The sequence below is a fragment of the Sus scrofa genome, chromosome 15, assembly GCF_000003025.6.
Source record: "Sus scrofa isolate TJ Tabasco breed Duroc chromosome 15, Sscrofa11.1, whole genome shotgun sequence".
Lineage (NCBI taxonomy): Eukaryota > Metazoa > Chordata > Mammalia > Artiodactyla > Suidae > Sus > Sus scrofa.
Window position 1 is genome coordinate 134,256,233 of NC_010457.5, and position 13,834 is coordinate 134,270,066.

General features: G+C 46.1%; 1 protein-coding gene across 1 annotated transcript in view; it reads left to right on the plus strand.

The window, feature by feature from the left end:
* TRPM8 (transient receptor potential cation channel subfamily M member 8) overlaps positions 1-11,741 on the plus strand; it is an 82,658-nt gene extending 70,917 nt beyond the window's left edge. Inside the window, exons 26-28 of the mRNA XM_021074741.1 lie at positions 898-931; positions 5,672-5,765; positions 9,293-11,741. Coding sequence (XP_020930400.1) covers positions 898-931; positions 5,672-5,722 — 85 coding nt within the window. The 3' untranslated portion in view covers positions 5,723-5,765; positions 9,293-11,741. The remainder of the gene's footprint in view (positions 1-897; positions 932-5,671; positions 5,766-9,292) is intronic.

The window sequence follows — 13,834 nt, forward strand, 5'->3', positions numbered from 1 at the left end:
TTGATCTGTTGCAGACTCTCCCTGAGAAGTCCTGACCATCCTTTATGAGTCACATGGAGTTGTTATAAACACCCCATACGACTCCATAGTTGGTCCACACGGAATGTGGGATGCAGGGCCTCCAGGAGCGTGCCCTTCGGATTTAAAGTGCAGTTAATAGGGTTAGCCATCAGGCGTCCCTCTCACGGAGGCCGCAAACACACCTCAAAATTCAGTCCAACAAAGGAAGCATCAACATGAGAACAGCTCATCCCTCGGTTAGTTTCAGTAGAGCCCTTGGGAATATGAGATGTGAGGTGTGCTGTTTCTGTCTGAGCAGATGCCCTGCATTCTCCTTCATCCCTCGAGATCTTAGTTTCAGAAGGAAGGGGTGGACTTACGGTCAGCTTCCGCCCCACCATCCACAAAGGTAGCATCTATTTGCTGTGCTTCCATCTGGGTGAGAGTGGAGTTCTGTCCCCCTCGGGTGTGCAGAAGAAAGTAAAAACGGTAAAAGCAGCTGATGTTGATTTAGTCGAAGATGAAAATGATCCGTGTTTTGTTCCTTAAGACTGTGAAATGGAGGAGTTCCCGTCGTGGCGCCGTGGTTAACGAATCCGACTAGGAACCATGAGGTTGCGGGTTTGGTCCCTGCCCTTGCTCCGTGGGTTAAGGATCTGGCGTTGCTGTGAGCTGTGGTGTAGATCGCAGACACCGGTCGGATCTGGCGTTGCTGTGAGCTGTGGTGTAGGCCGGTGCCTACAGCTCCGATGAGACCCCTAGCCTGGGAACCTCCATATGCCGCGGGAGCGGCCTTAGAAAAGGCAAAAAGACAAAAAGCAAAACCAAACAAGACTGTAAAATGGAGCCTAACAGCCCTTTCTCTCTTCCTCTCTCTCCTTTTTCACTTCCTTGAAGAATGAGGCATCGCTTTAGACAGCTGGATACAAAGGTAAGGTTCTGCTTATGGTTTGGGAAATATTTTTAAATCTCCGTTGTCTTTAAGCATCCCGCTAAAGGCCAGGGACTCAAAATACATGAAGTTAATTGTTTAAGAAAATGGATGTGACCGTGTTCTATGTTCGCTTTTCTTCATTCGCTGCATGAAGTCTGGATGCTGGAACGGAACTGCTTCTCAGATGCTCTCAGCCTCTGTGGGAATAGTCTTTAAGTCCCATTGCCACGATATCTGAAATCTTTCCTGTCTCTGTCTAACCCACAACCCCTTTTCTCTGTCTCTCAGCTGTAGAGGCGGGTGGAAGACGCTGCAATTATGGGGAGCACCAGAAGGGCCCAGGGGAACGGGTTGGGAGCCTGGGAGCCTATGCCAATCTTTGATGCCTCTAATTTGTCACCTACTTGATATGAATTGTGAATGCACAGATGTTAGGCATAGGCGCCCTGAGCTGGGTGGCTGTAAATTACGATGTGGTTCAGCAGAAATGACAATGGAGCCCTTAGTGCTGGCTCCCTCTTAGGCCCTGAAGAGACGGTGATGTCTGGTATCTTGTGACCCTTTGAGGATGGCGTCCTGGGTGACCGATTCCCATTCCCTCCCAGTGCTGTGATGTTTAAAGGCTTGATGATATCCCATCTGGTGTGTCAGAGTCTCCAGCACCCAGCACCTGGCCTCCTGTGGGGTCTCAAGGACCGTTGGTTGAATGAAGAAATGAACAAAAGGTGTCCTTCTCAAGGCTCTAACATGATCACTTGTCCAGTTCATAATTTCTTGTATATGTATTTATGTGTTAGTTTCCACCAGCACTTAAAAGCCTGAGGCCGTGTTTCAGGGGGCCTCCCCTCCTGAGCTCTGGCCCCGTACAGGATGGTGGGCCCTTGACTGGTGCCTTCCTCCCCCTCCTCCACCCCCAGTATCTCTTCTCTTCCTTCCAAGCCTCCCTCTTCGTCCCTCCCCTGGAACTGCCTGCTCCATGCATCAGAGTCAACCACTCGGGATGATGGTGTAACACATCTGTGCAGACAATCAAATGTTTCCATCACAGTTGGCTTGAGTTCCCTATTGCTACACAACAAACAACCCCACGCTTTAGCGCCTTCAAACACAGGTTGATTTCACTCTTGCTTTTCTGGGACCAGAGCTTGGCTCAGCTGGGCAGTTCTTCTGCTTCATGTGGTCTTCGCTGTGTTTCCTGGGCTGGGTGCAGCTGGTGGTGAGGCCAGGATCTGGCACCTCGGTGCTCTTCCTCATGGCCTTTCTCCCTCACGCGACCTCTGATCCACATGGCCTGGGGAATTCCACTGTTTTTCTTTTCTTTTAAATGGAAGTATGGTTGATTCAAAATGTTGTCTTGTTTTCAGGTGTACAGCAACGTGATTAAGGTGTGTGTGTGTGTGTGTTGGGATGCTTTTTCATTATAGGTGATTGCAGAATACTGAGACTAGTTCCCTATGCTATGCAGTAGGTCCTTGTTGGTTTTCTGTTTTATATATGCTAGTGCGTAGATGCTAATCCTTCTCCTAATTTATCCCTCCCCCTTCCCCTTTAGTAACCCTACGTTTCTATTCTGTATCTGTGGGTTCTATTTCTAGACCCAAATTTGTATAATTTCTATCTTTTTTTTTTTGCTTTTTAGAGCCGTGCCCGCAGCATATGGAAGTTCCCGGTCTAGGGGTCGAATCAGAGCTGCAGCTGCTGGCCTACAGCACAAGCCACAGCAACACCAGATCCAAGTTGCATCTGTCACCTATGAGGCAGCTTATGGCAATGCCAGATCCTTAACCCACGGAGCAAGGCCAGGTATTGAACCCGTATCCTCATGGACACTGTGTTGGGTCCTGTACCTGCTGAGCCACAGTGGGAATTCTTGTATCTCTTTCTTTTTTTTTTAGCTGAAGGGCTAAGAAGACCTCTATATTATTAGGGTCGAGTATCTATACATAAACAGTCATGCCAGGATGTGTATCTTGATTATAGTCAGTGGCAAGAGGAAAGGAAAATGCTGGATATTTTATTTTTATTTTTATTTTTTTTGTCTTTTTTTCTGTCCTTTTAGAGCCCTACCCACAGCACATGGAGGTTCTCAGGCTAGGGTCAAACCGGAGCTGTAGCTGCTGGCCTACACCACAGCCACAGCAACATGGGATCTGAGCTGCATCTGCAACTTACACCACAGCTCATGGCAAGGCTGGATCCTTAACCCATTGAGCGAGGCCAGGGATTGAATTTGCGTCCTCAAGGATGCTAGTCAGATTCGTTTCTACTGAGCCATGGTGGAAACTCCAAGTGCTGGATGTTTTTAAAAGTTCGAGAAAATTTAAAGAATATTAAAAGCATATATGAAAGGAATGATAGGAAATAGTATTCTAAGACGGAGTATTTATATGAGACAAATATAATTGTAATATATAATATATATACAACCTTAAAGGATTATTCCCACTTTGTCTACATCAGATATTTATATTTAAATATCCTGTCTGCTGCATCTGTACCTAGATCGCATGGCACAGGATGTTTCCTGAGCGCCTGCCACATGCCAGGTGTTGGGCAAAGTGCCGTCAAAGCAGACATGGCCCCCCAGTTTCATGAACGGACCCCTTGTTAAATGGTTTGAGTGTAGGAGCATTTTCAAGCTGAGGATGTAGGATTAAGCAGGAAGAGCACTTTTCTCTGTGCTTTTGGGCATGTGTTCCAGATTGGCCACGCCTTTGTTGTTGGGGAGCAGGAGCAGCAGCTGGGAAGGCCCTAAATCCAGAGGCATGGATGTCCAGGCAGCTGGAGAGGGACAGCGTGGACCAGGGATGCAGAGAAGGGAGAAAGGGGAGGCGAGGTTATCCTGGGAAGGAACTTGTTGGCCTTTTTAGGGTTAGATTTTGCTCTTGTGCAGGGCAAGTCTCTGGGGACACTCCTTTCAAAGACCCCTCAGAGTGGCTGCCTAAAAGGGGCTTGAACAGGTTGGCTCAGGGCATAGAGATCTAAGGATTTTGTGTGTGTGTGTGTGTGTGTGTGTGTGTGTGTGTGTGCAGAACACAGGCTATTTTTGTTTGTTGTGTTGCTTGTTTTACATGTGGGTTTACAAATGTGGCTTTGGAGGGAGCCAGCGGGAAGTTGACTGGTTTGGACAAAAGCTTCTGCAAAGTTGACTTGGGGTGGGGCTAAACCTTCTGCAACCCTTGGTGCTGACCCTGCTCTGGGGCCCACAGAGAATGGGCAGAATGGCAGCAACTGGGGACAGGGCAGAGAGGGACCTGGGTCAGAGGTCATCTGGAGATCTGGGGTCTGAACAGGCTGAACTGACTCCCAGGGGCCCGGGAGTAGCGTCTGAAAAGGGTGACACCGTGGTGGGGACGGTGGACCTGAGCAGTGGGGCTGCTGAGGGAGTCACAGATAATTGGAGTCACGGTTGGGGGCTGTCCCCACATGCAAGCCAGGGCTCTCAGGGGACGTCAGAGGAGTGCCTGCATGTCCAGCCCCCTTTGTAACTGTCTGGCTGGGGAGCTGAGCCCTTTTACCAACACCAGGCATTTTGCAGGCTTTGGTAGAATCTGAGCAGATCCCAGGGACACCTTGAACCTCACAACCTAGAGCCATCACCACCCATGGAATTTCACTGCCCCTCTCTGATTTTCTCTTGCTCCCAGCCCCTTTCTCATCCTATTTCCCCACCTTCCCTCTCTTTTGGATTCTGCCCTCCATCCTCTGCCCTGTTCTTCTGATCAACAAAAAGTCTCTCCTTTCCATCCAAAGAGAATTTTAGGAATTGCCATTGGTTTCTTGAGCAAGCCCTTGGGTCTTAAACCCTAAACAGCTTATTCAAGTCGTTTTAATGTCAGCAAATACAGAGATCTCCCCAGAGTCTCTGCAATGAAGAAAAACTTTTCTCCGTCTCATTCTCACACCAGAAAACGAAGTCATTCACAGCTGCCCTTACGTCTGTGCGTAGGGATCTTGCTGTGCCTTGGTTATTTTAGGCAGCCACTAGCCCTTAAGGTTTCCTTCGGTTCTTTTAAAAAAAGGGTTAAACGAAGAGGTTAATACTGGAAAAAAAAAAAAAAAAAAGCCCAAGTTAAACACAGAGTTTCCCTTGAATGAGTGAAATAGCAAGTTGGAGACCAACTGTACAGAGCCTGCACTGTGTCTATAGCATTTATCAAGTGTAACAACATGGCTTATAATGGAAACTGACCTTCATACGTCTTGTGTGGTAAACTTGTGACATATGCATGTAGAAAAATAACTTTACCATGCCTTTTACCTAAATTGTTTTGCTGTTTATACTGTGTATGTTATGAGGGGAGCCACTTTATTTGCAAAAATTTGATCGCTATTATATTACTTTCACTAGTCTTATGCTTTTATCAAAGTGAAGCTTTATTGATATCTTATGATTTTATTAGTTACATATAACATTATTATTCCTACGTCTTCCTTTTCTGTGTGCTTAAGATCCACTGGGTCTATACAGGAATCACTACCGATTTGAATTTGAGTAAAGCTCATCCTGATTGGTAGTAATGAGTATTTGCTAGTGATAGGACTTCAGAGTTAGTAATGGGGAGGGGCTGAAATATCAGCTGTCAGTCATTCTGCTATACAACAGGCATGAATATACTTGGTATTTTAAATAAAGTACATCTCTTTCCTGGAAGTGCCATAGAATCATAATTTAAAATTTACAGTTGCAAAATTGATCTTAAGACCAGTTCTGTTTTTTTTTTTTCCCTTTCCAAGCTTAATGATCTCAAAGGTCTTCTGAAGGAGATCGCTAATAAGATCAAATAAAACCATAGGCACGCTAATGGCGAGAAACCTAATTTTCAGCAAGGTGAGTCATTTTAATGGCTTCTTTTTGCTCTGAAAATGTATGTGTTTTAAGACGAATTCAAAATCATGGTATTTTTCTCAGTGATTTTCACATATGATCAGATTTGAAGATAATGCATGGTATACAAATTCAAACAACACAGTGATTAGAGAGGAACAGGTGGGGACTTCCCATCGTGGTACAGTGGAAATGAATCCAACTAGGAACCAAGAGGTTGAGGGTTCGATCCCTGGCCTCTCTCAGGGTGTTAAGGATCTGGTGTTGCCGTGAGCTGTGCTGTAGGTTGCAAATGTGGCTCAGATCCCACGTTGCTGTGGCTGTGGTGGAGGCTGGCAGCTACAGCTCTGATTCGACCCGTAGCCTGGGAGCCTACATATGCTGTGGGTACAGCCCTAAAAAGCCAAAATAAATAAATAAATACATAAAGGAACAGGTGGAAGCCCCTCCTTGCATTCATTTGTCCACCCAGGCTGCTCTCCTACCCAAGATTAGCACTGCTAGCAGTAGGATTCAGTGTCCTTTTGGATCTTCTAAAAAACCTGCAGTTACTACCGCTCTTTTGGAATTGATTGAATCAAGGGCACACTAATCCAGGACTTTTTTCCCCTTCCTTATCTCTAGATCCTGGGTATCTTTAGAGTTCTGTGCCCCAAACATGTACCTCATGCTCATGACTTCATTTCTGTTTCTTATTGTAGGGGATTTACAGAAGTCTGGGTTCTTTTGGCTGGTTTGTTTTTTTTTTTTTTTCCTGTCAACAAATGCATGTTGATCACATTTTACTACCAAGAAATGTTTAAGTCTTTCAAGGTCTTTTTTGTTTTGTTTTTGTTTTTGTTTTGTTTTGTTTTAGGTGTTTTTAGGGCCACACCCATGGCACATGGAAGTTCCCAGGCTGGGGGTCGAATCAAAGCTGCAGCTGCCAGCCTACATCACAGCCACAGGCAACACTGGATCTGAGCCTCATCTGTGCCCTGTACCTCAGCTCACGGCAACGCTGTGTCCTTAACCCACTTAACAGGGCCAGGGATCGAACCCACATCCTCATGGATACTAGTTAGATTTGCTACCACAGAGCCACTGCAGAAACTCTCTCAAGGTTTTTTTTTAGCAACAGCTCATTTACATAGGAAAATATCATTCAGTTATCGGGCAAGATTGAACCCAAGGCTTTGCTCCTTGATCTTATCATTTGCTTTAATTATGTTTTCCTGTTACCTGTCCAAATTCTGAAACCAAATGTAAAATGTTGTTAGGGGAGGACACTGGTGGCTTGGGTCGCTGCTGTGGCATGGGTTCAGTCCCTGGCCTTGCTTAGTGGGTTAAGGATCTGGCGTTGCTGTGGCTGTGGTGTAGGCCAGCAGCTACAGCTCTGATTCGACCCCTCGCCTGGGAACCTCCATATGCCACAGGTGCAGCCTTAAAAAGCCAAAAAGAAATAAACAAAAACCCCATAGAGTAATGATCAGAAAAGATTCACAATGAGATGTACACACCTGCCTATTCAAGCTCTCATCTCAGAGTTGCCATCATGGCTCAGCAGACATGAACCCGACTAGCATCCATGAGAATGTGGTTCAATCCCTGCCCCCACCCCCGGCCCCATGCAGTGGTTTAAAGATCCAGTGTTGCCGAGAATTTCGGTGTAGGTCACAGATGTGGCTCATGTCCAGTGTTGCTGTGGCTGTGGTGTAGGCTGGGGCCTGGAACCCTGATTCGACTGCTAGCTTGGAACTTCCATAGGCTGCAGGTGCGACCCCCCCAAACCCCCCCCCCAAAACCTCTAATCTCCTTACCTCTCGTTTCAAAAATGTCGATTGTAAGGAAAATGAGCAAACAGACTTGGCTTCTCAGCAACTTGCTCTTTGCTAAAACTTAAATTTTTGTTAATACATGGCGAGTTAATGAATTGGTGAATGAGATGGATTGGGAGAAGGACACTGTTTCACCCCGGGGTGGGCATCCATGAGAGAGGGGGTGGGAAGAAGAGCGTGAGAAAAGAGAGGCCCCAGGAAGCCTTGACATCTGTAAAAACAAGGCGCTTGGCCTGTCCCGTTTATCAGTATACTTGTTTCTTCAGGACATAAAATCCATTTTCTTTTGCTGATGTTGTCTGTCTGGCACATCCTTAAGAAGTTCACTGACAATGTAATGTTATAGGCAGCCATCTACATGGCTGCTAAACTACTTTTATTGGATTTTTCAAAAACTGAAGTATAGTTGCTGTCCAATAGCATATAAGTGGTAGGTGTATAATACGGTGAGTCACACTTTTTAAAGGTTATTTCCCACTTAGAGTTCTTATAACATTGTGCGTATAGCCCCCCTGTTGAGCAGTATGTCCTTGTAGCTTATTTTATACCTAATAGTTTGTGCCTTTTACTCCTCTACCCCCCACCCCCGTCTCCCCACTGGTACCTGCTACTAAAATATTATTCTTGTTTCTCTGGTTTTTCTTTTTCTAGAGGGGTGAGGGTATATTCCCTTGGGGTGGGGGGCAAGGGAAGAGAACACCAGCTCAGGTGGGTTTGAGCTGGCACCAGTGGGGCAGGGAGGAGTGGACATCTGGGGGCAGGTCTTTACCAATTTGCCCATCTGGGCTCTCCATTCGCCAAGAAGCCTTTGATCCAGTAACTTGGGATGGGACGCTTGTGTGTGTTTTTCTCTCTCCTACACTGACGTTGAAAGGAAGTAAGACCAGAGTAAGAGATGGCTGCTTGCTTTCTTATGTCTTTATAGCTTCGTAGAGGAGGAGGTTAGGAGGTGGGGAGAGTGGGAGGACGGTACTTCCCTGAGGGCATTGGAATTGTTTGATTCCTACCAAATGACCCCCTGATTCTTATGCTTGCCGCACTTAAATTCTGCTTCACTGAAACAACTTGAATTTCCTTTTGGAGTCATCATAAAATTCATTTTGATAAGTTATTGCCATTTTGGGGGGGGCTTTTGTCTTTTTTAGGGCTGCACCTGCGGCATATGGAGGTTCCCAGGCTAGGAGTCTAATCAGAGCTGTAGCTGACAGCCTACACCAGAGCCACAGCAATGCCAGATCCGAGTCACGTCTGTGACCTACACCACAGCTCATGGCAATGCCAGATTCTTAACCCACTGAGAGAGGCCAGGGATTGAACCCACAACCTCATGGTTCCTAGTCAGATTCGTTTCTACTACACCACGCCAGGAGCCCCTCCATTCTTAACTTTATTACCAACTCAGCCTTTATTCATGTCAAAACCACCCAGCAAACTAAGAAGTTTGGAAACTTCCTGAGTCTTAGATCAAATTGAGCCTTGACCATTCAACCATCTTCCTTCTGTTCACACTGGCAAACTGGTCAGAACTCACATTCTTAAGACTAAAAACCAGTTTCGTAATTACGTCTATACCAAAAGACAGTCTCTCAGTTTTTGGTAGTCCATTTGGACGCATTGCCGTTGTCTTTCCAACGTGGTTTGGATCAGACCATCTCCTGAGACTGGAAGTGGACGTCCTTCTTCACACAGCGCTCTCCCTCTTTGTCTTCACAGGGAGTTTCAGGCATCCAAGTGGAGACGATTCAAAGGATGCTGCTGCCAAACAACCTGGCTCCTGCCTAAAGGAGTCGCGTTCAGGACCCTGGGGGCACAGCGATGGTTTTAACCACTCCAGTGTGCTCTGTCTGGGAACAAAATGAGTGATTGATTTCATAGAAGAAGTTGGATGGAAAGGCGGGACGTCTCGTATGCCGCGCTACCGCGGAAGGCTGCTGCTCTGTGACTTTGAGTCCCGGTGGCTAGAATAGCTGCTGTTGATGGTTTAAACCATCCTGTGTTCTTCACCTGTCCTCCTTTGACCATGCACGTCCGGGAACATCTCTCTCCTTGGTCCAGCTTGCCCTCCCGTGTTATTTTTTTCATCACCAATGGATTCGTCATGTCCTTTTCTTGGATTATGTGATGACTCATGGTTAAGTCTCCCCAGTCAGGTCAGATTTGAAAACCTCCTGCCGCAAGAGGACCGTGCTTTTTTTTTTCAGGAGAAACTATTGTTATTTCTCATTCTGCTTTTAATCATTAAAGCAGGTGATAAAGCAGCATTTCCCTTCCCACACCCATCAGGAGCCCTACTCAAAGAAAATAGCTTCTTCCGAACAAGATGAAAAGTCACCCCCAAAAAGAATCTTTTGAGGCACCACCGACTGTGTCTTCACTGGGTGCCCCTCTTTCTCATCTTATGTATTATTTTCCCACTAAAAAGAATTCATGGCTATTGTAGAACATTCATGAATGTCATAAAAAATGTAGGCCACATGGAAAAGTGGAAAATACAAGTAGTCTTACTGCCTAGAGATAATCACTGCTAAGTCAGGATGTTTTTCCAAGTCTGTTTGTTTGTTTGTTTGTTTGTTTCTATGAGGGTTTTGCTTCTCTTCTAAAATTTTACACCATGTCCTCATACCACACATACAGTTTTACATAAGCCTTTTCACTTGATATTTTATTGAAGATGTCTTCTTAATATTCATGTCTTCTTAAACATTACATTAACAATTGCCTACTCTTCAGTTTCTAATGATTTCCCCATGTCGATTGATCGCCAAAGGTGGTTTCCAGTCGGCCAGTGGAAGCCAGTATCTGTGCATGAATCTTCTTCTACAGTTGGGGACATTTCCCATGGCTACATCTCCCCAAATCGGTACCGACTGTCCCACCATTTATAAGGCCTCTTCATAAATGTTTAGCAAATAGGAATAATTAACTTGATATAAGATATGAGATAGATGAACCTAGAAGTCTTAACATAAAATATTATATGTAATCCTTAGTTTAGGAAGAAACCTATATACTTATTTCAGTATTACAGATGGTGGAGGCCTTGGTGTGGAATTGGAGAGATTATCTTATTGGACACTGTAGCCCTCGCTTTGTCTGGTAGTGGTTTTGTCTTTGCCCAAAATAAATGCTCCAGAAATACACAAGGTCATTTAAATGTCCACAATTGGTTTTTTTTCAGCTTTGAATAGAATGTATGCATAGCTAAGGAAGAAAAGCTTAGAAAGAAGCTGTTAAAAGACTAGTTAGAAAAACTACAAAAGCATGAACCAAAAAAAGTTGTTTTCTGTTTTTTTTTCTGGGCAGTCGTTAAAATGACTGCTCACCGCATCCACATTTGCCGCAAGTGAACACAAATAGAGGACTTTTGTGTGTTTATTTTTTATTTAAACCCCATTAATGGCTTAACAGGGAATCTTATTCATTGATGGGGTTGGGACACTGAGAGGTGAAGGATAAAATTTACAGAAATTGTCAATGAATGGAATTTTCAACATTTCTCAGCGAGAGAATTTCACTTTTGATTTACCATGGCAACTAGAATACTGTCTTTTCTGAAGCCACCAAGAAGAGGCTTCCGTTATCTCCACGGTGCCTGGATACAAACAAAGGATGTGGCACTGTATCTATGAGTGTATGACAACAGCCCCAACCTCTTACCCTCAACTCAAGCAGTGAATTTGAATAATGTCAATAAATTTGAATAAAACCAGAAAATCTCCCAGGAGACAAAATCCAGCATAACTATTGACTTAAATGCCTTTGTCCATGTATTCCCATTTCCACTGACCGTGTTTTTGTTCGTTTAAGAAATAGGCCATGTGCACCTCAGTATCAGCAGCTAAAGCAATTCGCCCTTTGAGGTTGGAGACCAAGAACTTGAACCATACTTGGAATTGACTTGCATGGGAGAGGGCACTTCTCAGTGTTTTCAGCTCAGCTTGACTGGTGGATGTAGCTGCATGATTAAATGTTTGTGTGGACAAAGCCGTTGTTTGAGGTGTGGCTCGGGAAAATAGCCCATGTATTGCACATACGGCTGATCAAGGGTGCTGAGGCTTTGTATGTGGCACGAAGTGTCCTGTGCTCCTGTGCCCCACTGCTGATAATCCCACAGCTGGGTTTAAATGAGCATGTTCACAAATTAAATGAGGAGGAAATGTCATGAGTTGCCTTTGTCACTCTATTGAGAGAGAAAAAAAAAATACAATTCCTTCCTTCAGTCAGATGTGTTTCTGTGGGAATTTGATTCCCATAGTTATATGAGCTGGCTTTGCTAAGCTGATGACTAGAACATTCTGCTTAAATGCAAGCAGAAGAAAGTCCCCTGTGGTTCTGGTTCTTGCCAGCAGGGCCAGATTTGGGTCCCACGGCCACTTTTCAGCCACCCCCGTTGGGCGCTCATCTGTAGCCCAAGGGTCTCCAGCTGGGAGCTACCCCGCTGCGTTGCCACCCCTCTGACATGCAGGGGTCGCCTACGGGCTCAGGATCTGTCTTGGTGCCCATGTGGGTATTTGTCTACAACTCCCTGTGGTGAGGGAGCCTCAGGCCGAGACAGATACATCCTAGCTGAAGGCGGGGTCCTCCAAAGCCACGCAGGTTCCAGGCAGACCTGGGGAAGCGTGTCTCCCTCCCGCCACCCCTCCCCCCTTCTCAGTCCGTGGGGGACTGAACTGTGTGGTTGTCATGGAGACAGCCCCTGTCCACAGCCTCTGCCTCAAAAAGCAGAGGCTTAGAAGTCAGGGCCTTGGCCGAGCTGGAACTGGACACTGGGGACGAATATCCCGCTGCCCTCCCCGACCCCCTGACCCAGGCACCCGAGGACTGGACAGGCCTTTATTTTCCTGAAGATGGAAATCTCGAGGGGAAAAGAGACCTTTGCTGGCCCTCCCTGCTCACTGATCAGACCTCGGGGAATGTTTCTGAACTGCAGTTAGTTTAGGATCAAGCTGGGGCTTTGGGAAGACATGTATACATCGAAACTGTCAATTTTTTAAATCAATATTCTTTCCCCTGAAAAATCCTGTTGACTAGGAGAAAGTTACCTCATTCGCTCATATGTGCAATGTGTTGTCACTAAGTGTCCACTGTGAGCGCTTTCTGGGGACTAAGAAAATTAAAAAAAAATATATTTAAAAATATCAAAATCCAAAAGAAACAGGAGGCTCTGCCCTCCATTGTCGTACAATCGATTTAAGGAGATGAAATTGATTGAAAAGAAACAGGGACCTGACAGTGACCTTGGTGGTGTGCCAAGTGCCGAGGAGGTGGGATGCAGACCGTGGAGGGACCTGTGTGGGGTGAAGGGTTCAAGAGGCACCTGCTTGTACAGTAGTTGGGGAGATTGGCTTCCCCTGACTTCCTCTGTATTCTAAGAAAGGCCTTGAGAAGCTCCCTGGGGTAGAGAATGAGGCCTGAGTGGCTAAAGACGGTCACTGATTGCTGCGCACATGCTGAGGTTTTGAAGTTGTTGGAAAATTGAGGCAGATGTATGGAGAAGGAGACACAGCAAAAAGGTGCGGGCGAGGACGGTGTCTTAAGGGCAGTGCAGGGCCCTGGTCTTGGGAGCACCTCCCTGCAATGGTGCCAATCTTCATGAAAGAAATGTGCAAACCAGGCAGCAATCACAGCACGAATCACACGTGATCTTCTAGACCGTAGACCACATCCTGCCTGGGAGCCATTCCCGGGCTCCTATTACACGGACCACAGCAGTAGCCTTCTGGCACGTGTCTCCATCATAAACCTCGCCTCTCCTCCTGATTCTGGGCACTGCCTGACGCTCCCCACGGAGCATCCTGTCTCCTGCCCACGTGTCTTCAGTGGTTCCCCATTTAATTCCTGCCAAATCCCAGAAAGGGAGTGACATGGGCAGCCTGGCCTCATCTCCTTCTGCAGACACACAATATGACCTTGCCTAGTTCCCAAACTTCAGGAGCAGCTGCCTGTGTGGCTTTCCTCGCCTGAGCCGAAGGCTGGTCCTCCAAGCCCATTTCTTACCCCGTCTGCCCAGTGTTCTGCATCCAGGAAAACCACTGTGCTTGTGCTGTCCTGCCTCTCCCTGGATTCTTCTCCCTCTTTTTTTTTTATGCCTCAGTTCATCTCCTCTTCTGGACAGTAACGTAGCGCCATAGTTTGGAAATCTGGGGCAGATTTACCTTGCTGTGAATTCTAGTTTCACTCCTTCCTGCCTGTGTGACTTTGGGAAGGTTACTTAAACTCTCTGTGCCTCAAGTTACTCATCTCTAAAACGACCTC